Here is a 24,273-nt window from a genome sequence, read left to right as displayed (position 1 = left end):
ATCTTTGGGAGTTTTCATTAATCAAGTTGAAGCACAATTCAATTGATCAATTCAATTGTTGTTCAATTTATTCTGCCCATCTAATATTTCCTGCTTATGTTTCTCCAAGAGAGCTTCGATCTCTTCCAGTGTAAAACCCAGCTTTCGGCAGGTAGACAAATATCCTATTAATAATTGGACAGGAGTCAGATTTACCCCTACTAAGTCTTCTTTCTCTATTGCACGCCTGACCCGTCCACTGATTACCAGAAGATAGAAACTCTATTTCATTGACCGTGAGCCCGGAACACGTACCATGGAAAAGATATCCTGCACACTTTACAGACAATTTTATTTGTTTCCGTTCGATTAATTTGTTTGGAACACCTTCCACAAGTACCCATATTCAGTGACTCATATTTGTAGAACGTAGTATGATCTTGAACGTATTGCAGAATGGTCTTGCCATATAATCGTTACCCGGGTCCCAGTCAATTGGATTTTGAACGTAAGTCCATCTGGTGATTGAATGAGTAAAACAGTAATTTCATGTCAGCAGTAACTTATATCGTGGTATATCATAAGCAATATTATGAATGATTATGGATCAAAGAATATTGATTTTTAACTGTAAACAGTCTATTCTGACTCAAAGTACGCAGTGCAGTACCAGCTATCAAAGTCCTGCTGATATCAATTCGGCCTAGCACTATATATTTGTATAGTTGGGAGAGTATACTTATCGTTGAACTTAACTCTTCACTGGCCGGCGTTTCACCTCTTCACGGCACCACGCAATTTGAGTAGCTCTTCTGCTTCGGCTCTGATCCTTACCTAAAATTTCTCGAGGCAAATATTCAACGGAATGACACCTTCAAAAAACAATTGCCACTGTTCCTGTGCCTAAAAAAATCAAGTCTGGACATTCGACTCACCCTCAACACAAAATCAAACCGAGAAACACACCAGAATACACTTATTCATCGATTGTAACGAGAGCGGTCACACGCACAACTGTCTTGTTTGAACTTTCCAACTGATACTGATCTCTTCTCGCTTTGCTCTGTGGCCAGATCGTCTCTTAATAATGCAGAATTATCAATTGATTAACAAAATATTTCATCTCAATCATGAAAATTCGTTAGGAAATTATTGAAAATTTGATTTTTTGCTTAATGAAATATAATTGATTATTTAAAACGAGAATGAACAGTTAGTATAACATCAAAAAACCTGTATCAGCTACCGTCTATGGAAGGCATTGACAGTATAGAAGATCGGCTATGATGTTCTGCTATCTTTCTTCACTGCCATTATAACATGAACCTCACAATAGAATGATCTGTATCCTCAGTATTTGTTCAAGAATAATTTATAGGTTTCAATTATTGAAAAATTCACTATATAGTTCTAAGCTCACTACTTAATGTATCGAGCAGCTCTTAGTATTCAGGAATTTCAAATTCATTTGACAATATTATTTGTAGTCACTTTTCTACCTAGATTTCAAATTCTATCGGGTTTTGAATTAAAATTTCCCTTCTGTGACAATATTGCCGAAAATGGTACCAATGAAAAGTCGAGTGATTTACACCTTTCTAATTCTTACTACATTCTCGGTGAGTTGATCCTCTTTTCTAAAAAAATGTTCCTTCTTGCTGAGGATGAAGCCTTCTCTCACTACAGGCTTGTGCTTCATCATTAAGTGTGATTATGACTCAAAACTATAGTCAGGTCCTAGTTATCATGACAGGATTTGATTGACATCGGTGTTGCCATCCTTCTCTATCATTCAACAAAGTAGATAGGATTTTTTTCCAATGTTTGGTTTTGAAACATCTAAATTTTAAAATCTACATCGTGGAAATAATTGAGAACTGGGAGTTTTGAGAAGTGAACAACTATAACACTTAATTTAATTCGGACTATGTGTAACCTGATCTAAATTTGGGAGAGGTATAGCACAAGGTTACTTATTTATCTCTCCGTATAATTCTGATGATATACTTGTTGTAGGATTCATAATATAAATGTAAAACTGGAATAGCATAATCTCTGAAAAATAATGTGAGAATTCTATTTTTCAGGCTCAGTTATGTTCAGCGGACAGGTTTGGTGAGCAAAACTTATAGAATTAGTGATAGAAATTGAATGAAAATGACTAAGAAATTGTCAAAAACCACAGATTCATTGATCCGGTACTTAGAAAGACCGGTTTCGGTTATTACACCATTGTCAATCTGTGATGAACTAAAACTAAATACAAGAGCAGCAGAATTTATGATATAAGGCGAGTACTGCTGTTGGTCAAGGGCATGAACGCCTGCATGGCCCAGCTAGACAGTCTCCTCCCACTCAACGGTGTCACAAATGGCGGCTTAAGCAACAGATCGCCATGATAACAAAATTTACTTTCAGTGCAAAATAAGAACCAAGTGAACAAGGGTGAAAGATTGAAAAACAAATATGTAAATGGAAAACTATTGACTAATGTATGATTACAATGTTATGATAAAACTGAATTCGTAGTGTTGTATTGGTTGAAATGAATCTGGTCTTTTAAACTATACTGGAGATTTTCCTTAATTACTGTGTGTTATTTCTAAAGCCTCAAGAATATTCAAAGATCTGCCTTTCTTATTAAACATGCAGAAACTCAACATTCTCCTCAACTGTGAACTTGTGATTATTTGTTATCAAATGTTCTGCAACGTTAGATTCCCCATTCTGTTCATTCCAATCTCTGATGTGTGTTCTTTAATTCTACTTTTTTTTTCATTCAATATGAATAATTACCACAATATCAACTCTCAACTACACAAAAAGTATTGATAGAAAATATCAAATATGAATTCATGGAAAATATAATCCTATGGCTTCAAACTATGCGACTTTGGATAAATGAAAGTACTGTCTTGGAATACAGCTCTGTCTATTAGAATAAAAACTACCCAGAATAGAAATTGAGGTGAATTATGCATGATTTTGCAAGAAGGAATACATCTCGTCTCACTGTGACTCGAGCTTGAGGCATCTGATCTTCAAATCCAGCGTCTAGAATATATTCTAGATACATGTATTCTATAGTGAGGTCCACGTTATAATGACACTGTTTGATTAGCAATGGCATCCTTGTCTATCATTCAACAAAGCAGATAGCGCTATCTCTTGCTCGCTTTGCTCGTTGCCGGATCGTCTTTTAACAATGTAGAATTGATAATTACTTGACAAAATATTCACTTTAATCAATAGATTCATTGAGAAATATAATTTCTCGCTTACTAAAATATAATTGATATTCCAAACGAGAATGACCAGTTGATATTACATCAATAAACCTGTATCAGCTACCGTCTATAGAAGCATTGACAAGGCATAGGATCGGCAATGTTGTTCCGCTATCTTTCTCAACTGCCATTACAACGTGGACCACATTATAGACATAAAAAGATATTCCACAGCATGTTTCAAATTTCAAGCAGATTTTTTGTTAACTCAAGCCAATTACTGTCGACTACTGTACATTATTACTGTTTTGTTGGGGTGAGAGTGTAAGAAAAGCACAGTATGAGAGACTACCAGCCTCACATAGCTCCACAACATATTATACTGAAGTGAGTCACGTTATAATGGCAGTAGAGAGAGATAGGAGAACAACGTTGCCGATACTCCGTCTGTCAATGCCTTTTAAGACGGTAGCTGATACAGGTCTATTGATATAATAGAAACTGTTTATTCTCGTTTAAAATGATGAATTATATTTTATTAAACAAGAAATATTTTTGACGTGACAACGTCTTATAAATTGGGTTGCCGGATGACACTTCAAGAAACTGCGTTACGTTCCCACGTTATGCGCTCACAATGAGAGCGAGTGAGAGCGTTCGTTTCGGTTCACGGTCATCTGGAAAGAGCACGAATAGGAGCAGTGGCGAGCAACCAGCAGCGACTTGAAGCATTCACCTGGAGAGAGAGTGAAACGGAGCAATCTCCTGCGACTGCGCCACTACTTAGTGAATAGGTTATGTGAATACGTAGGCTATAAGTGAATCTGAATAGGTATAAGTGTGAGTATAATAGGTATAAGTGAATAGGTTATGTTATAATAATACCAATGTTGTGGTAGTTTTTAATCACAAAAGTAGTATAAATCGTTCTCAGCCAAAAATAATTTGTTTAACTTGAAAAAATGAGCGCGACTTGCTATGTAAAAAATTGAATCGAGCACACACACACACACACCACACACACACACACCACACACACACACACACACACACACCACACACACACACACACCACACACACACACACACCACACACACACACACACACACACACACACACACACACACACACACACACACACACACACACCACACACACACACACACACACACACACACACACACACACACACATACAGACCAATACCGGAAAACCACTTTTTTGGACTCAGGGGACCTTGAAACGTATAGAAATTTAGGAATTGGGATATCTTAATTTTTTTCGGAAAGCAATACATTCCTTACCTATGGTAATAGGGCAAGGAAAGTAAAAATGGATTCCCTTGACGGTTGAAATATAATTGACATCGTTGTGGAGTTGAAAAGAATGTAGTTATTGGCTTTGTTTAAGGACAGATAAGGCATATAATATCGTCCCCGTTCTGGCAAAACTCACTAACTACAAAAATGCTCATTTTCAGTAATGTATTTCGATAGGATCAAAAATGTAGTTCTTTGAGTAGCAGAACTCACCAAGTCATATGTTTATTACTATTTCTATTTTTCCACTTTATTAGATCTCACTAAGTTGCTAGACACATTTTTCTTGTCTGGCAAAATTCACCAAAGTCCTTTAGTCTTCAAGGAATCGCCTAGCAATTTTCACTAACCATCTTTAATGAGTTTCATCCTCATGAATACAGAGCTTCATCAAGCACTATACATAAATTCACTATTCATCACTTCACTAAACATATTTCGTGAGTTTTGCTTCCCACAAACTAATCATTAATGGATAGTGATAACATTATTTAGGAAATGGTGAGCAATATTTGCTGTTTGGTAGTCAGGCAAAACTCACCAAGTGTTATGTGCTTATAACTCAAAACTGTAGTTTTTGACTTGGTGAGTTTTGCCAGTACGGGGACGATATATGGCAGATATCATAACAAAAACAGTATCTTAAGCCTTTCGAAAGTTATTGTCAAACATACATGTTAAAACAATGACTCGAGCTACCTCGTTCCATGGAGCCTTAAAAAAGAATGAGAGATTTGAAGATTTGAGTTGGGTTGAGGATTTTCGCCAATAAAAACTGCCACCACGCAGTGGTGAAAAATTGAAAGTGTTCGCTCGTGTACAGGGGAAGCTAAGTAAATAAGCCTGACAGACGCTAATACATAAGAAATATGGATGGAATTAGGCTTGGCAACTCCATAGAACACGCGCCCTGCATGATTTAATAGGGAATATGCGAGGGCACACATATAGCCAGCACATGTGCGAGCCGACGAATAAATCAAGCACGAAAAAGAGGAGAGGCGACGCTAATCCTTTCTTTACACTGCAAAGTCTGGAAGCAATGCGTTATTTATCAGCTGGAGAAGAGGTGTGACAGAAGAGATGTGTGTGTGTGTGTGTGTGAGAAAGAGAGAGTGTGTGGAAGAGAGAGAGAGAAGTGGGAAGAGGAAGGGGAAGGTTGAGAGGAAGAAAGATTGAAGAGGGTGTGGAGAGAGGAGAAAATAATAAGTGGGTGTAGAGCAGAAAATAGGGGAGATGGAGGGAAAGAAAATCCCCTCATTCATTTATAAATTCTCATTCATAAATGATATTTGCTGTATTATATAATTATGATAGTGCTGTATGTTCAAAAAAATTACAGTACATAAACATGAAATGTCTTATGTATTCTTCAAATGGTGGCACCAACTCTGAGTGAAATATTGGTAAATTGTATGTATGTAATGCATGTATCCATGGCTACTTTTTTTTTAAATAACATCATAGTACCATTTTTCGATAACTTTGATAGAAAATAACAGGTTGAAAGACAAATTAAAATAACTAGTTTAGAATTAGACTATCACGCTTATTTGAAATTTATTTTTAAAAATTGACAGGGAGGAGAATGGAGAATTGAGAAAGAGTGTGTTAAGCTGCGTACAGATATACGCGCCTCCAACCCGCTTCGCGCACGCTCCGCCCTCGTTCCTCCATCGCTCCGCAGTCGCTCCGCCCCCGCTCCACAGTCGCACCGATCATAAACGTTACGGGAGATGTTAGCTCTCCTCGTGTTCCACTCTTGCTCCCCGGTCGATCATCAATCGATCTGCTCGAGTGACGTTCGATTGCGGAGCAGAGCGAAAGTCTGTATGCACCTTAAGAGATAAAACTTTGAGAGAGAAAACGAAGGAAGGAGGAGTGTAGAGAGGGGAATGTCAGTGGAAAGGAAAAGGGGATAAGTGGGTGTAGAGGGGAAAGAGGTGACAAAAATAGGGATGATGAAGAGGAAGATTGACAGGGAAGAGAATGGAGAGTGGAGAAAGATAAAACTTTGAGAGAGAAAACGATTGAAGAAGGAGTGTAGAGAGGGGAATGTCAGTGGAAGGGAAATAGGAATAAGTGAGTGTAAAGGGGAAAAAGTGACAAAAATAGGTGACAAAAAAGTGATGAAGAGGACAATTGACAGGGGAGAGAATGGAGAAATGAGGAAGAGAGGGAGGGAGAGAAGAAAGAGAAGAAGTAGGTTAGAAATGGAAGGAAGTCACCAATGAGTTGGTGGAAGCAGTATGAAAATGTGTGGAGAATAGAGAGAAAGAAGTAGAGGAGGAGGAAAAGGCATGAAGGATTTAGTGAAAGAGAATTTGGTGGAGAAGAAGGAGTGGGGGGAGGAGAAGATGCAGGAGAGATAGGTGGAGGATGAGAAAGTGGAGAGGAAAATGAAACTACATATTCCTCTCCTACAGTGAAAAAACATTTACAAAAGATGAAAAAATACAAGAATTGGTAAATTATTGCAAGAGAGGGAGAAAGAGAAGAACAGGAGAGAAGAAAACTATAGTGAGGTCCACGTTATAATGGCAGTAGATAAAGATAGAAGAATAGCGATGCCAATTCTCTACATTAAATAATCATATTTCTACACTGTCAAAAACATAATTGCCATCGTTGTGGACCTAGAAAAGGATAGTACCACCGGCTATGTCGAATGATAGACAAGGATAGCAAAACCAAAGTTGATTAAATACTGTCATTATAACGTGGACCTCACTATAGTGAGAAGAAAGATGGATGAAAAGAGAATAAGTAGAGAAAGTGCGAGTATATGAGATAAGTGAAACTGATCTAAAATGTGCACAGCGCAATTTTATTTGAAAATTCCACCTCGAGAGAGCCGAGCTACGAATTAAAAATCTCACTTTGAGAATAATTTCAATTCAATTTCAAATTGAAAACTTGAAACGTGTTTACTTTAGTTAACACGGTAACTCTTGTTAACTCTATTCAATGGTTAACCAGCGAACTAGTTAAGATAGTATTAAGGAAGTATATGAAAAAATATAAAGAGGTCCACGTTATAATGGCAGAATTTGAAAAACTTGTGTTGCTATCCTAGTCTATCATTCCACAAAGCGAATAGCGCTATCCTTCCCTACCTCCACAACGTAGCCATATCGTCTCTCAACAATGTAGAAATATGATGAATCAACAAAATATCCATTCTCGATTATCAAAATCTATTATTGAAAAATATAGATTACTAACGTCTGGCTAGACGGATATGGCGAGCGAAGCGAGCCTGATGACTAGTAATATAATATTCACAGGGATAACTCAGATTGAAGTAGCAGTGCCCAATCAAGTTTTCCATTACAGTAGACCCTGCGGAGCTCGGGTAAACTGCTAGTTACAAATGAATAGATTAGTACAATTTTATTGTAATTTGCAGAATGCTGAGTAAGCCTACGTCTTATTTAATTTCATAGAATACTTTAATCTTGTTGGGATACCATTCTATTTTTCGTGTGATAAAATTCACATTGAAATTTTGCAGATGTGATTGTACGAGTATTAGCGCAAATCATGGGGAAACAAACTCAATATCTAGAAAAAGATTAGGAGAATATAGTATGCAAGATTTGTAAGTATTTAGATGGCTGATTTATATTGAGTGTGCGCGCAATTTTCATGAGGAATTAATTATTGCCCCACGTTTGAAGCTATAATATTATAAGAATGTTTCTCCTCCTGTCCTCGGCTTCCTTGATGCTCAATGTTGAAAGCCCAAGTAAATGTTTCTTATGTGATATTACTTTAATCTGCCCTGTAAATACATCCAGCATTTACCATTGAAACCTTGGTGCTTGCTGTTTGATTAGCAAAGGTATTGCTATCCTTGTCTATCATGACTTGTCTGTCGGAAAAAGTTGTACCAAGTTACATTGAGATTTTAATTGCAAGCCTCATTGCATGCAATTAATAATCCACTCGACAGCTGATTTATGATCAATAATTTTATAGACTAATTTCTACGGTAATATGGCGTTCAAAGGAGACTCCTTTCCTTTTATAAAAATAATCATAACTACAAAATTTCAAAAAAACCTTGTCTATACGTCGACGCAAAATTCAAAAAGGAACATACCTATCAATTTTCATGAATATCTATTGCTGTGTTTCACCGTAAATGCGGGGAACATATAAAAATAAATATGAACATTTTAAACATATAAATATAAGAGTCAACAAAATCGTCAACTTGAATCTTAGACCTCACTTCGCTCGGTCAATAATGGAAATTTCATAATAACAGCAAGGAAAGTTTTTTGAGTGTGCCACACCAGATTTTTTATGATGCTTTTGTGTTTTGATGTGCTTGAACAGGTTCAACCGCACTTAGCAGTATACAATCATGCCATGCAGATGGATGGAGTCCATGAAGCTAAGAAAGAAACAGGGAACCGAATGATTCCAATCGAAAGTTAATTCTGCTCTTTCCTGAGTAATGTATCCAGAATAAATAAAACTGAATCTTAATCTGAAGATATTGGAATACTCTCTTATCCACCTATCAAAGTCTTATAGTTCTATATTAACATATGGTATGGACATTTCAATTATAATTCTAAGATATTGGAATAAGAAGGATATACATTCTCTTTTATCTCGCCTTGAAATGATATAAGAGTTAGACAGTCTTATTGTCAAAAATTACTTCGATTTAAAGAATATGTGTTGGAAATTTAAAGAAATTTACTTTTTACATGCTAAAACACGAACTTTGAACCCTTAAAAATCACCCTTAGAGTTAAAATATCGCCAAAAGATTTCTTAGTGCGTTTCTCAAGGGCCAACTGATCATACTTAGCAAATTTGAACGTTTTTGGTCCGGTAGATTTTCAGTTCCGCGAGTAAGTGAGTGAGTGAGTCAGTCAGTGAGTGAGTGCCATTTCGCTTTCATATATAGAGATTGACCAATAAAATATAAGTGATTATTTTAAACAAGAATGAGCAGTTGATATTTTCCATCAGGTATCCTCTAAGGTCTAAGGTGGAGGGAAGGCAGAGAAACGGCAGCACTGTTCACCTATCTTTCTCCATTGCCGTTATAACGTGGACCTCACTTTATGTGGTAGGCTATACTGAAGCTGTAAAGACGTCACTGCAAGAGTACTGCATTCATTTAAAATTCATAGCGAGTGGCCAACAGCTAAGCTTCTACTTCTTCTTCTTCTTCTTCTTCTTCTTCTTCTTCTACTTCTTCTTCTTTTCTTCTTCTTCTTCTTCTTCCTCGTCTTCTTCTTCTTCCTCTTCTTCGTCTTCTTCCTCCTCACTTAAGTAGGTCACCATACGCCGACCAAGTCATGACTAAATCGTTAGTCAAGGTCATATTGAGTTGAACACCCCTTTCCACACACGTCATAAACTCTGACCGCCATTTTGAATTCTGACGCCACTCAATGGGAATTATTCAGTCTGCCATACCGAACACATTCCGTGAGTTTCACTTTCCTCTGTCAGTGTTCCAAATGAGTAACATCAATGTACTCCCATTCTACAAATGTTGACACTTGGCAATTTGGAGCAGATCACATTTTGGTTTCACTTTCTACTGTCAGAATTACTCATAAGCCACATCAATGTCTTCACATCCAATAACCACTGACACTGAACACTCATGATAAGTTTGAGATACTCATGCATTGACCACAGAGTGGCGAAGCGAGACGTGTCACATGCAAAATGGCTCGAATTGGGGGTCAGCCATTAGAGAGAGAATAAAGCCTTCCTTCAACTTTAACTAAATAAGCTACATACAGACTTATGCGTCACGAACACACGCTTGACGCCTCCTCATCAGCTGAACTCCTCCTTCTCCTCCTCTTCCTCCTCTCGCTCCTATCCCTCTTCCCCATTCTTATCTTCTTATTACTTTCCTTGCCCTATTACCATAGGTAAGGAAAGTTTTGCTTTCCGAAAAAAATTAAGGTACCCCAATTTCCAAATTTCTATACGTTTCAAGGTCCCCTGAGTCCAAAAAAGTGGTTTTTGGGCTTGCGCGTGTGTGTGTGTGTGTGTGTGTGTGTGTGTGTGTGTATGAGTGTATGTGCGTCTGTGTACACAATATATCATCTCCCAATTAGCGGGATGACTTGAAATTTAGAACTTAAGGTCCTCACAATATAAGGATCCAACACGAACAATTTCGATCAAATGCAATCCAAGATGGCGGCTAAAATGGAGAAAATTTTGTCGAAAACAGGGGTTTCCGCAGTTATCTCAAAAACGGCTCCAACGATTTTGAATAAAGTTATACCTAAAATAGTCATCGATGAGCTCTATCTACTGCCACAAGTCCCATATCTGTAAAAATTTTAGGAGCTCCGCCCCATCTATGCAAAGTTTGATTTTAGATTCTCAATTATCAGGCTTCATACACAATTTGAACAAAAAAATTCGAGTAGAAGAGATTGATCATGAGAATATCTACAATTGATGTTCAGTTACATATTCACCTAAAATTAATTGAAAATAAGCTCGAAATTCGAGAAAAAGTGATTATCCAATTGCAAACGGTTGGCAAGTGTCTATTAAATGATTCACTATGAAGAGATAGCAGACCTCGTATGTCTGCAGCGTTATTGTCCTGTTACCAGCTGGCTTGGAACTTTGTTTATAAGTGGACTTGAGATGCGCGTGAACACAGGCGTCAGGTGTCATTTTTCATAACGGCAAGGAGAGTTATGTGAGTGCGCCACACCAGATTTTTACTTTCCTTGCCCTATTACCATGGGTAAGGAAAGTATTGCTTCCCGAAAAAGTTTGGGTAGACTTAAGTTTTACTAAAACCATCGGCAAATACCAACACGGGGATACAGTCTCGTGGCAATAGAGTATGAACTTTCTGGAGGTGGTATGGATGTAATTGTTGCTCTTTTAGTATCCTCCAAATAAGATATTGATTGACATTAAACTGCACTGACATTCTCTCGTATTCTTCTCGGGATGTTCATAAATTTCATTAAGAACTTGTTCTTCTAACTCAACAGTCTTAGTAGATCGGGGTCTGCCTGCATAAATGTGCTCTTTGGATATCAAAGAATCTGTCTCAGACAGACGTTGATGAATAGTGGCAAAAAAACCTTGAACTTGGACATACTCGGTTAGGAAAGTCTCTTGATACAAACGTCTTGCTTCAGTACTATTACAGTAGTGTCCTATTCCATACATTAAATGTATGTCAGCTAATTCGGAGTACGAATAATGTCAAAAATTACCTGCCATTTTTTTAAAAAGTTAACACTCAACACAAAAGCAAAGTGAAATGGTTACAAATAACTGGTTAATAGGTTAAAAAAAACACAGCGCGGCTACAGTAGGCCTAACTTAGAGTTTGTTTTTTGTTCAACAGTGAGCTAAAATATTTCTGAAAATAATTTTCAGCTGATAATTTCTTTTAAATATTTTTCATGAAAACAAAATGAATTAGCTGTTTTGGAACAGCTGTTCTTTAAATCAATGTTCTTTTGCAATCAGCTATAACCTATGAGTTATTAGTTCTCTCCTCATAAAACAGCAAATTTTGTGGTGTAATGTACTACATAAGAATACATTCTATCCAAATTTTATTCAAATTCAGTTTACACAGCTCACATCATTTTTTTCAGAATTGAATTCTCTACAATTTTTATCACAAAAAAAATTTGTTTACTGATCATTAAAAAAATTTATTGGGCATCAAATGTAGAAGTCTGTGTTTTTCCACTTAGAGTTTTTGCATATTTCAACTTTTTTCCCAAAAACTACTCACACTACAGATCCCAGACTAGTTTTATTCAATTTTTCAGATATTTTTCCATATGAATCCAGAATAAGTTTTCCAAAAACTAGTCCCCAAACAATTCAGCATCGGTGTATTTCACCAGAGGAACTGAATTCCAGGCAAAATCTTTCACCCTGTATAGCTTGCTAATGAAGCGTTTATAGATATATGTTTATAGTAACTTTTTTTCTTATTTTTACCTCTACTATCACGTATTAAATTATTTCACCATAGTTATGAATCACTCTGTATATTGTTTATTTTTGTGTGTGGCGAAAAATAGCGTTCGCAACATGGGCAAAAATGATTTTCCTGCTTTCAATCTTTCTAGTCCTCAGCCTATGGCCTCGGACTTGAAAACTGATTTCGAGCCGGGAAAATATCATTTTCTGCTCTAGGTGCGAAATATATACTATACTTTAGTATATACTATACTATAATAATGAGATTTTTCCAGCTCGAAATCGGTTTTCAAGTCTGAGGCCGTAGGCCGATTCTTATAATCGTCTACACTCTCATCTTCTTAAATGCCTATTTCCTATTTTGTGATGGCTATCTTGATATCAGGTAGCTATCTTTTGTATTTATACTTTTGTAGGGATAATGGTGATTATATCATGGTTGAATCTAGAAAGAGTTTTGCAGTTCTCAACTATTGGTTGTGATCGTATCTGGTATAGTTTCCTCTTCCTCATACGAATTAGTTGAGCCATTTTACTATGAGCAAAAGGTGATAAGCTGCTCCAGACTAGACTAACCTTTTTTGAAGCATTTGCTTCAAAAGTTGAGCGAATGCTCTAGTTCATTCATACAGTTTTGAGTATAAGCTTTTAATCTTGAGCAAATGCTCAAACTATTTTTTTGATGAGCATGAGCAAAAGGTTTTGCTCACGTTTATTCATAGAAAATGAAGCAAATGCTCCATATTTTAGAAGTATAAGCGAATGCTCAACTTTATTCATATGGCCCATTATATTGGTATATTGTATATTGATGGTCATATTGCATCGGTCTCATCTTAAGGTGCGTACAGATATACGCTCCGCGAACATGAGCATTCACTTCTAATCAGCTGATTATATCTATATTTTTACAGAAACGGTAAGATACAGATAAACAAAAGCTTGGCATCAGCTGATTAGAAGTGAATTGCTCATGTTCGCGGCGCATAAATCTGTACGCACCTTTAGGTCGAACAATTCCTCCAAATTAGAAATCCAATGATATTAGGTTCTGAATGGTCTGTTCTCTGGTCAGGCTACCACTTTTTATCAATGAAATAGTAAGAAATTATTTTTGAAACTATTTCTTGAATATGTGGATATTTCCTATCTTAGTCATAATAATGTGAAATATTTTCTCTATGTTTGATTTTGAAGCATCTAAATTTAAAATCTACCTTGTAAAAATAATTGAGGACTAGAAACTATGTGAAGTGAACAGCTACAAGACAATCTATTCGGACTATGTGTAACCTTATCTAAATTTGGGAGAGGAATAGCACAAGGTTACCTTATTTTCCTCTCCCTATCATTCTGATTATGTACGTATTCAAATCAAATCAAAAATCGTTTATTTATCCTTAATAATAATAACAAAAGATAAAAACTTAGAAACTAGAAATACATTATAATAATACACAGTATTGAACTAAATAATAAAATAAAAATAAGGAAGGTCCCTGCAAGGTTAAAAAACCTATGCGCAGAGGCCTAGTGTTTGAAAAATCTAGATATTTTAAGTTTTCAGGGAAAAAAGATGAAATAAATCAATTCAGTGAAAGGAAACAATAAAGAGACTGAAATTGTAAAGGAATTTACTAAACTTAAAATTGTATCATCAATAAAGAATCAATAAATAATGGAAGTTATAAATTTAATTTCAACTTGCAGGATAGCTAATTTTATGTTATTTTGAAGTAGTTATTCTCCACGTTGCATGTTTATTGATGTTTATTATGTTGCCTTGACATGTTTCATACCGTGTTTATTCAAATGCTACTTGACAATTAATGTATAATTGCTTTTAGCGTCATGAACGACAATTTCTGTTCAAATTTCCATCATCACTGCAAGAATGATTGATTTGTTCGAATTAAGAAACCAACTATTAATCGATCGCTACTGATGTCATAAGCGAGAAATTATGTTTACATTTTAACTATTTGTCAAAAAATATGACTGATAAATTCAATTGAAACAATTCAATTGTTTGAATTGGAGGATTCACCACAAAAGCCATATGAGTTAACTACCCAGGTCCACGTTCTAATGGCAGTGTTTGATTAAACAATGGTATTACTATTCTTGTCTATCATTCAACAAAACGAATAGCGCTATCTCTTTCTCGCTCTGCTCTGTTGCAAGATCGCCTTTGAACAATGCAGAATTATTAATTAATTAACAAAATATTTATTCTTAATTATGGAAATTCATTAGGAAATTTTGAAAAATTTGATTTCTTGCTTAATGAAATATAATTGATTATTTCAAACGAGAATGAACAGTTAGTGTAACATCAATAAACCTGTATCAGCTACCGTCTATGGAAGGCATTGACAATATAGAGGATCGGCAATGTTGTTCTACTATCTTTCTTCACTGCCATTATAACGCGAACCCCACTATAAAATGATCTGTTACCTCAGTATTTGTTCAAGAATAATTTATAGGTGTCAATTATTGAAAAATTCACTATATATAGGTCTAAGTTCACTACTTAATGTATCGAGCAGCTCTTAGTATTTAGATATTTCAAATTCATTTGACAATATTTTTTGTTAAGTCACTTTTCCACCTCAATTTCAAATTCTATCGGGTTTTGAATTGAAATTTCCCTTTTGTGACAATTTTGCCGAAAATGTTTCCAATGAAAAGTCGAGTGATTTACACCCTTCTAATTCTTACTACATTCTTGGTGAGTTGAACCTCATTTCTGAAAAAAATGTTCCTTTTTTCTGATGATGAAGCCTTCTCTTATCCCAGCCTTGTGCTAGATTAATGCCTTGAGATCATGATTCGAAACTATAGTAAGGTCCTATTTATGATGACAGTATTTGATTAACATGCTGCCATCCTTGTCTATCATTCGACAAAGTAGATAGGATTTTTTTTCTATGTTTGGTTTTGAAACATTTTAATTTTAAAATCTACATCGTGGAAATAATTAGGGACTGGGAATTTTGTGAAGTGGAAAACTACAAGACTTAATCTAATTGGGACTATGTGTAACCTTATCTGAATTTGGGAGAGGAATAGTACAAGGCTACCTTAATTATTCTCTCCCTATAATTTTTGATGAAACCTTCGTTGTATGAATTAATAATATACATATGAAACTGAAATAGCATAATCTTTGGAAAATAATGTGAGAATTTCTATGTTTCAGGCTCAATTATGTTCAGCGGGCAGGTTTGGTGAGCAAAACTTATAAAATTATTGATAGAAAATAATATAATAAATATCAAATATTGATTCATGGAAAATATTAATCCTATGGCTTCAATGTACGCGACTATGGATGAATGATAGTACTGAATTGGAATACAGCTCTGTATATTAGGATAAAAACTTTTTGTGTAGTTGAGAAGTTGGTATTGTGTAATTATTCATATTGAATGAAAAAGAATAATAAATTGTCAAAAATCAAAGATTTATTGAACTTAGAAAGACCGGTTTCGGTTATTACACCATTGTCAATCTCTGATAAACTATAAACTGATAGTTTATAAACCACAGATTTATTGATACTTAGAAAGACCAGTTTCGGTTATTACACCATTGTCAATCTCTGATCAACTATCAGTTTATAGTTTATCAGAGATCGACAATGGTGTAATAACCGAAACCGGTCTTTCTAAGTATCAATAAATCTGTGGTTTTTGACAATTTCTTATTCTTTTTCATTCAATAATAATAAAAACTACTCAGAATAGAAATTGAGGTGAATTATGCATGATTTTACAAGAATGAATATATCTCGCCTCACTGTGACTCGAATTTGAGACCTCTGCTCCTCTAAGCCAACGTCTAGAATATATTATAGATACATGTATTCTATAGTGAGGTCCACGTTATAATGACACTGTTCGATTAGCAATGGCATCCTTGTCTATCATTCAACAAAGCAGATAGCGCTATCTCTTGCTCGCTTTGCTCTGTTGCCAGTTCGTCTTTTAACAATGTAGAATTGACAATTGATTGACAAAATATAAATCATCTTAGTTATGAAAATTCATTTTGGAAAAATTGAAAAATATAATTTTTGCTTGATCAATTGAAACGAGAATGTTATGAAAATTCATTTTGGAAAAATTGAAAAATATAATTTTTGCTTGATCAATTGAAACGAGAATGTTAATTTTACATCAATAAACCTGTATCAGCCACTGTCTATAGAAGGCATTGACAAGACATTGGGATCGGCAATGTTGTTATGCTATCTTCCTCAACTGCCTTTACAACGTGGACCCCATTATAGGCATAAGAAGATATTCCACGGCATGTTTCAAATCACAAGCAGATTTCTCGTCAATTCAAGCCAATTACTGTCGACTACTGTACATTATTACTGTTTTGTTGGGGTGAGAGTGTAAGAACAGCACAGTATGAGAGACTACCAGCCTCACATAGCTCCACAACAACTACCAAAGGTCCACGTTATAATGGCAGTGGAGAAAGATAGGAGAACAACGTTGCCGAACCTCTGTCTTGTCAATGCCCTCCATTGACGGTCGCTGATACAGATTTATTGATGTAATATAACTTTTTCATTCTCGTTTAAAATGATGGATTATATTTTATTCAGCGAGAAATTATTTTTTTCAATAATTTCAAAATAAATCCCTCAATTGAGATAAAATATCTTTTCAATCAATTATCAATTATATTCTATATTTTCGAAAGATGATCTGGCAACAGAGCAAAGCGGGGAAGAGATAGTGCTATCTGCTTTATTGAATGATAGACAAGGATAGCAATACCATTGCTAATCAAACAATGCCATTATAACGTGGACTTCACTATAGGACTATTGTATTGAGTTAACATTGAAATTTGGGACATAAGCGCTCTATAGTGCGGTCCACGTTATAATGACGGTATTTGATCAACTTTGGTTTTGCTATCCTTGTCTATCATTCGACAAAGCCGGTTGTTCTATCCTTTTCTAGGTCCACAACGATATCAATTATGTTTTTGACAGTGTAGAAATATAATTAATTAATGCAGAGAATCGGCATCGCTATTCTTCTATCTTTATCCACTGTCATTATAACGTGGACCACACTACACATCATCTCCTCATGGAATTTCTCCTCTATGGTACAAGTTCGTAATAATTTCAATATTGATTCCAATCTTCTCTTGAGAATAAATTTTTCTCCATTTTTCACAGATTTCTCCAATTTTTCCAGTGATAAGCAAACTATCACTGATGAAGACATTAACCGGTTCTCTGCAGACATGGATAAGAACTTCAATAATCTTTTCAATGGAGAGGGCGAAAAAAGTGAGTTTCGAAGCTTGTATTAATTCTATGGTATAATGCTGATTACAGTTCCACATCCAGTTACACGGAAATCAGTAAACTATTGAACCCGATTAAATATTCTATGTAAAATATCATAACAGACTTATGTACTAATCCTTCATTGTTTTTTTCAATCTATGATCTTTTATTATTTAATGGAGTGAAGAACTCGCTTATACACTCACAGAATAGGAAATTCACAAATGACCCATCATCACGTCTGAACTACTCATATGATTAACTTGAAATTTTGCACATAGACTCTCAATTTACCAAGGATGGTTATAGGCAAAGACCTTAAAGAGATATAGACCCACAATGCCTATGCCTTCCCAATGATAGCTCTTACTTGAAATTGAAGGCCGCCATTATTTTAGCACGAGATATTATATCTATATATATTTGTCATACTGTAGATCACAAAGGCATTGGTGGCATTGGTATGTAATAATCTTATGGGTTACCCCCTCAATGGCAGATTTCAATTCCAAGTACGACACTAGCGCTGCATGTGAGTCTATGCATCTTTAAGGTCTTTGGTTATAGGCCTTTTTAAAATTATTCAAGATTTTAGTAGGTCGAATTTTCAGTTTGTCAAATTTATCAATTTTCCCTTGCGGAGTTCGGGTAACCTGCTCGTTACAAATGAATGGATTATTCCACTATTATTGTCATTTGAAGAATGCTGAGTGAGCCTAATTCTTATTTAATCACATAAGTGGTGTGGGAAGCGAAAAGGGACCAGTTGTCGGAAGAGTAAAATATTCAGGGCAGACAATAATAGAGACTAGGGTCAAAAATATCGATTTCGAGTTTTCAATCGATTATCATAGAGTAACATCTCCTTTGTTGATCAGAATCGATTGAAATGTCGACTTTTTCGTCGACTATATGAACAGTCAATTATATGAACACATGTAATGTTGCAGAATTAGTCCAGGCAATGAATGCTCAAAAAAGGGTATAGAGGGAAATGTTTGGAAGACAATTTTTGACCCCGCAGTTCTGTTTAGGGTAGTAAGGAGGTAAACATATCAAAAGTCCCCACCCCTACCCGTTGTGATAAGGAGGTGGGGGTGTTTCAAAGGTACCATTTTTTGGTATCTCATTTATAACTGGAGAATTATGCATTTTACAGACATGACTATTCTATAAGAAATTGAAGCTTACATAATTTCCAACAATATTGATCCAACAACGTTTTCTTTATCTGTTTCACTTTTCGAGATATCTGCTTTAAAAGATGTGACATTTTTGAAAAAACTCATTTTCCTCCAATTTTTTGCTATTTTTGCTCTTATAAATTTTTGAATATCGATGGGAAGAATCCATGCTGATCATGAGCTAATAGAGCATCAAATTCTCCTCAATTCCTCAACTTTCAAACCACCCTCATCCCTTTAGCACAAGGGGTAGAGATGAAGACTTTTTATATGTTCACCCTCTAACTGGTCACGAAAAAGCTGCAGAATCAAAAATTGTGTTCATAACATTCTCTCCAAATTCGTTTGTCAATTGGTCTATTTTTGCATAAAGATCAACACTGAAGCTGCTGCAACGGTCGAGGGGATGTGCGTAAACTTGTGAAATTATACATAGAATTTGGAGAGAATTTGATGCTCTATAGGTAAGCTCATGATCAGCATGGATTTTTCCCATCGATATTCAAAAAGTTATAAGAGTTAAAATAGCAAAAAATTGAAGGAAGAAGTGTTTTTCAAAAATGTCACATCTTTCAGAGCTGATATCTCGAAAAGTGAAACACATAAAGAAAACGTTGTTGGATCAATATTGTTGGAAATTATGTAAGCTTTAATTTCTTATAGAATAGTCATGTCAGTGAAAAGCATAATTTTCCAGTTATATATTGTGAGAAACCAAAAAATGATACCTTCGAATCACCCCCCACCGCCTTAGCACAAGGGGTAGGGGTGGGGACTTTTGATATGTTTACCTCCTTACCACCCCAAACAGAACTGCGGGGTCAAAAATTGTCTTCCAAACCTTTCCCTCTGGGAGAAGTCACTTCGTCTACTGTGCTAAAAAGGGAACAGTTGTCGTTATGGAGTTATAACATGCACTGCTTTAATGTTTGAATATGCATAACTCAGTCATTACTGTGATCTTGTTGGGATATCATTTCATTTTACGTGTAATCAAATTCACATTGTGATTTTTCAGATGCGATTCTAGAAGTATTATCGGATATCATGGAGGTTGAAAACCCAATATCTAAAGTGACATTTGGAGGATATAATGTAGAAAAATCGTAAGTATTGTAATGTCTGTTTATATTGAGTGTGCACAATTTTTGTAGGGAATAAATAATTGCTTCACTTTTGAAGCTATATCATAAGATTTTTTCGCCACACTGCACAGAAAGCAGCTGTCTTCCAGTCCCTATGTAGATCTGAAAGACCTTGTTTGCAGACGACTCTCGTCTGATGTCAGAAAAGGGTTTCTTTTCCGGTCTAGGCCGGAAAGTTGTCTCTTTCCAGCCGCTCATGGAAGTCCGTTGTTAATGAGTCATCCCCTAGATCGGGCGAGTGGCCACTTTCTTCATCAGCTGAAGTCACCAACTGATACCGGTACATAACTACAACTTATGAGTTATTAGTTCTCTCCTCATAAAACAGCAAATTTTTGTGGTGTAATGTACTACATAAGAATACATTTTATCCATAAATTACTAGCTGTCAGGCTCGCTTCGCTCGCCATATCCGTCTAGCCAGGGGGCTCCGCCCCCTGGACCCAGACTGAATCGTCCAAGAATGAGATCAGCAGGCTCGCTTCGCTCGCCATCATTTTTCATTTGAGCATTTTTATCATATGTTAGGACAATCCAGTCAAGGGTCCAGACTAACGTCTGGCTAAACGGATATGGCGAGCGAAGCGAGCCTGACGGCTAGTAATATAATATTCCCAGGATTGAAGTAGCAGTGCCCAATCAATTTTTCCGCGATAAATGCATTCAAATCTTCAACTTGGTGCCAGCCTAACAAAGTAAACTCAACTTGATGCCAACCTGACAAAATTATTAATTTAGTTGCCAGTTAACAACTGTTTCGGAGAAGTACTCTATCTAGATTATAGTTCTATAGTAACATAATATGATATGGAAATTTCAATTATAATTAAGAGATTTGAAGAAGAAGATTCTTCATGCTGAACTTCAAACCCTTAACAACAACCCTTAGAGTTAGAATATTGCCAAAGATTTCCTAGTGCGCCTCTAAAGGGCCAAGTGAACATACCTACCAAATTTGAACGTTTTTGGTCCGGTAGATTTTTAGTTCTGCAAATGAGTGAGTGAGTCAGTCAGTCAGTCAGTCAGTGAGTGAGTGCCATTTCGCTTTTATATAAATGTAGATTGTATTGTGCATTATATAGAATAATTGTGCGAAAAAATGAATTATATCCATTTATATTATTATTTATATATAAATTATTGTGATTTTATATGTATTATTAATGAACACCAGAGATACGAATTATTTTTTAATAATAATTTTCCATCCACGGTTCCTGATTCTGGCAGCAGGTTACAGTTTGACAATTACCACTGAATCAAGTATTCAATTTGACAAGCTTCCAATTCATCAAGATTTCAGTTTATAAAGTTCCCCGTATGTCATGCTCTCATTTTGTCAAGTTTTCAATTATTCAAGTTCTCAGATTGTCTTGTTTTCAGTATTTCAAGTTCACGGTGCACTTTTTGAGTACCTTTTCACTTATTGTTATCTCAATCAAGACAAGTTGGTTAATTTCCAACCTTACATCATGTCAGCAATGTACTTAAATGGTCGTAGATAGAATAGTGTTTACAACAGTTTTATAAGGTCTTCAAGACTCTGGTGAGACTTGAATCTACATCTAACTCGTGCTTTGAAAACCCCTATTATAAAACTGTTCTATAAGCTACTATTCTATGATGCTTTTTGTTTTGAACAGGTTCAACAACAAACTGGCTTACGAACGTGCTCTCCTGAGACAACAAATGGAAGCAGTCCGTCAAGCTAGGAGAACCAAATGATTCTAATCAAAAGTTGATTCTGCTCTTTCCTGAGTAATGCATTCAGAATAAATAAAACTGAATCTTTATCTGAAGATATTGGGATACTCTCTTATCCACCTATCAAAGTCTTAGAGCCGGTTGCATGAAAGCCGGTTAAATTCTAACCGTGATTAATTTCACAGGAACCAATCAGAAAAGGTCTTTCTAATAAGACGGCTTCTCTGACTGGTTCTCGTGGAATCAATGACGATTCAAATGTAACCGGCGTTTCTGCAACCGGCTCTGACGAACCGACATGTTGCATTTCACTTGAGCACTGCTCAAAAATAGTGGCTTTACGCAACAAAAAAGCTAGTGACCCCTGGGTTGGAGAACTCGCTAGAAAACTGCGATATCGTGATCTTTGGAACCCGCAGCTTCAAATAATACAGAATTGATGAAAATTTTGGAAACAGCTAAGGGCCGGTTTCCCCCCGGATTGGAGAACTCACTAGGAAACTGCAATATTGTGATCTTTGAATAATAAAGAATTGGTAGAAATTTTGGAAACAGCTGAGGACCGGTTTCCGAGCACGGGATTCGCTGAGTTTAACGACTTTAAACAGCTGGAGTGAGAAAATTGGCTTTCCGTGACGGGGCGTAGTGGCGGTCCACGTTTTAATTGAATTTCGAAAAAACTAGAAAATGAACAAAAAATTAGATAAAGAGAAAATGGTGTGAAGTTTCAGCTATTTTGAATTATCCAGGCATGTTCCATTTCGTCAAGGAAAAACGTTTCCAATTATAGAAATGAGAAAATGAAGATTATCGTAAAAACGGCGACTACGCCCCGTTTCGGAAAGTCAATTTTTCTGACTCCAGCTGTTTAAGGCCATGCAAAGGCTAAAAATAAACCCAAACTTCCTGGATTTGTATATCATCAAGCTATCGAAATGAAATAGTTTTCTCAGGGGAACATTAATTTATCCCAATCATTACTTTTAGAAATATGAGTGCCTAAAGTTTACATTTTTTTGGAAAGAACATTTAAAATTCGATGAGAGATGAATCCATGAAATTTAGAGGATGAATTCTTCTTGGTAATTTCCTGAAGATATAAATTTCTGAGAAAGTTATTCAATTCACTAAAAATGACTAAAATTAACTTTTAGTTGAGTTATTTTTGGGTAATTGAATAACTTTTTCTAAAATTGATATTTCCAAAGGATCTTGTTTTATCCAATCAACAATACCGTGAAGAATTTATCCTCTGAATCTCATGGATTGAACTCTTACCGAATTTGAAATGTTCTGTTCCAAAAATTTAAACTTTAGGCGCTCATATCTCAATAAGTAATTATCGGGAAAAAAATGTTTTCCTGAGAAAGCTTTTCCATTTTTATAGCTTGATGCTATACATATTGAAAAACTATGAAAAAAATCACCAGTAGAAAGTTTATTTTCAGTCTTTGCACAGCATTGAAGTCTAGAACTTTAGAGTTCTATAGAGATCTAGACATTAAAGTCTAGATAAATCCCGAGCTCTGAACAGGCCTAATGTCCCGCTAGAAAACTGCGGTCTTGTGATCTTCGAAACCCGCAACTTTCAATAATACAGAGTTGGTGAGAATTTTGGGAACAGCTAAATATTTCTTTCACAAGAATAATATTGATCGTTGGTTTCATTAGGGTTCTTATTTGATATGAAAAATCACTCCATCTCTTCAACATATTTGTCCCTCATATAAATCCAAATTCATGATACATGATTTCGATACATAGTTCCAAGAGAAAATGATTGGCCGCACATTGATATCTTAACCCGTATCAGTTTGTTGATTTATTATTGTTATAAAAGTTATGTAGTAAAATATCAAACAGCTGAAATCATGTGTCAGATAATAAATGTATGTCTATGTGATAGCTCCCAAATAGCCTCAGCTGATATTATGAATGAATGGGAAAACTGTTACTAGTAGTTCTGTGAACAATAGACCTCACGCAGTTTCCTCATCCACAAGTATCTGATGTTACCTGTTTGAAATGTCAACAAACTCAGTTCACGTTTGAATTTGTATTTCATAATTCATCCAGTTCCGTGATAATCTTTCCATCATGTGAAAATGAATTTTTTACAATCAAAAATATTATATTTTCTTCAGCATTATCTAGTTCATTTCATTATTTTTAATCATCTATCAAATTATATTTTTTCAAATGTGAGGATATTGATACTGATGGCACGCATAATACTACCATTACTGCAGAACGGATATTCAATCCAAAGACCTTGAAGATGCAGTACTTTTGAAGGTATTGATTGAAACTATAGACTTTTATAGTCTATTATAGAAATAGACACGGGTTCTCGCCATCTGTGTAATCCACTACTTGTCAGCTGATTTATTTGAATAATTCTATAGTCTGATTAATCCTATCTT

General features: G+C 35.5%; 1 protein-coding gene across 2 annotated transcripts; it reads left to right on the top strand.

Annotated features, from left to right (window-relative positions):
• The first annotated feature begins 1,526 nt into the window (after positions 1-1,526).
• Positions 1,527-21,945, top strand: LOC111050868. Of its 2 annotated transcripts, none has more exons than XM_039419830.1 (5): positions 1,527-1,598; positions 15,697-15,724; positions 17,704-17,817; positions 20,020-20,107; positions 21,790-21,945. In XM_039419830.1, exons 1-5 carry the CDS (start codon positions 1,542-1,544, stop codon positions 21,869-21,871), a joined length of 369 nt encoding a protein of 122 aa, XP_039275764.1. In that variant the 5' UTR covers positions 1,527-1,541; the 3' UTR covers positions 21,872-21,945. The 2 variants fall into 2 exon arrangements, with proteins under 2 accessions (XP_039275764.1, XP_039275763.1); XM_039419829.1 differs by lacking the exon at positions 1,527-1,598 and adding an exon at positions 15,034-15,225.
• The last annotated feature ends 2,328 nt before the right edge of the window (positions 21,946-24,273 follow it).

Source organism: Nilaparvata lugens, chromosome 1, assembly GCF_014356525.2.
Source record: "Nilaparvata lugens isolate BPH chromosome 1, ASM1435652v1, whole genome shotgun sequence".
Classification (NCBI taxonomy): Eukaryota; Metazoa; Arthropoda; class Insecta; order Hemiptera; family Delphacidae; genus Nilaparvata; species Nilaparvata lugens.
The sequence above is the reverse complement of the archived record's forward strand: the minus strand, read 5'-3'. Positions and strand labels throughout refer to the sequence as shown.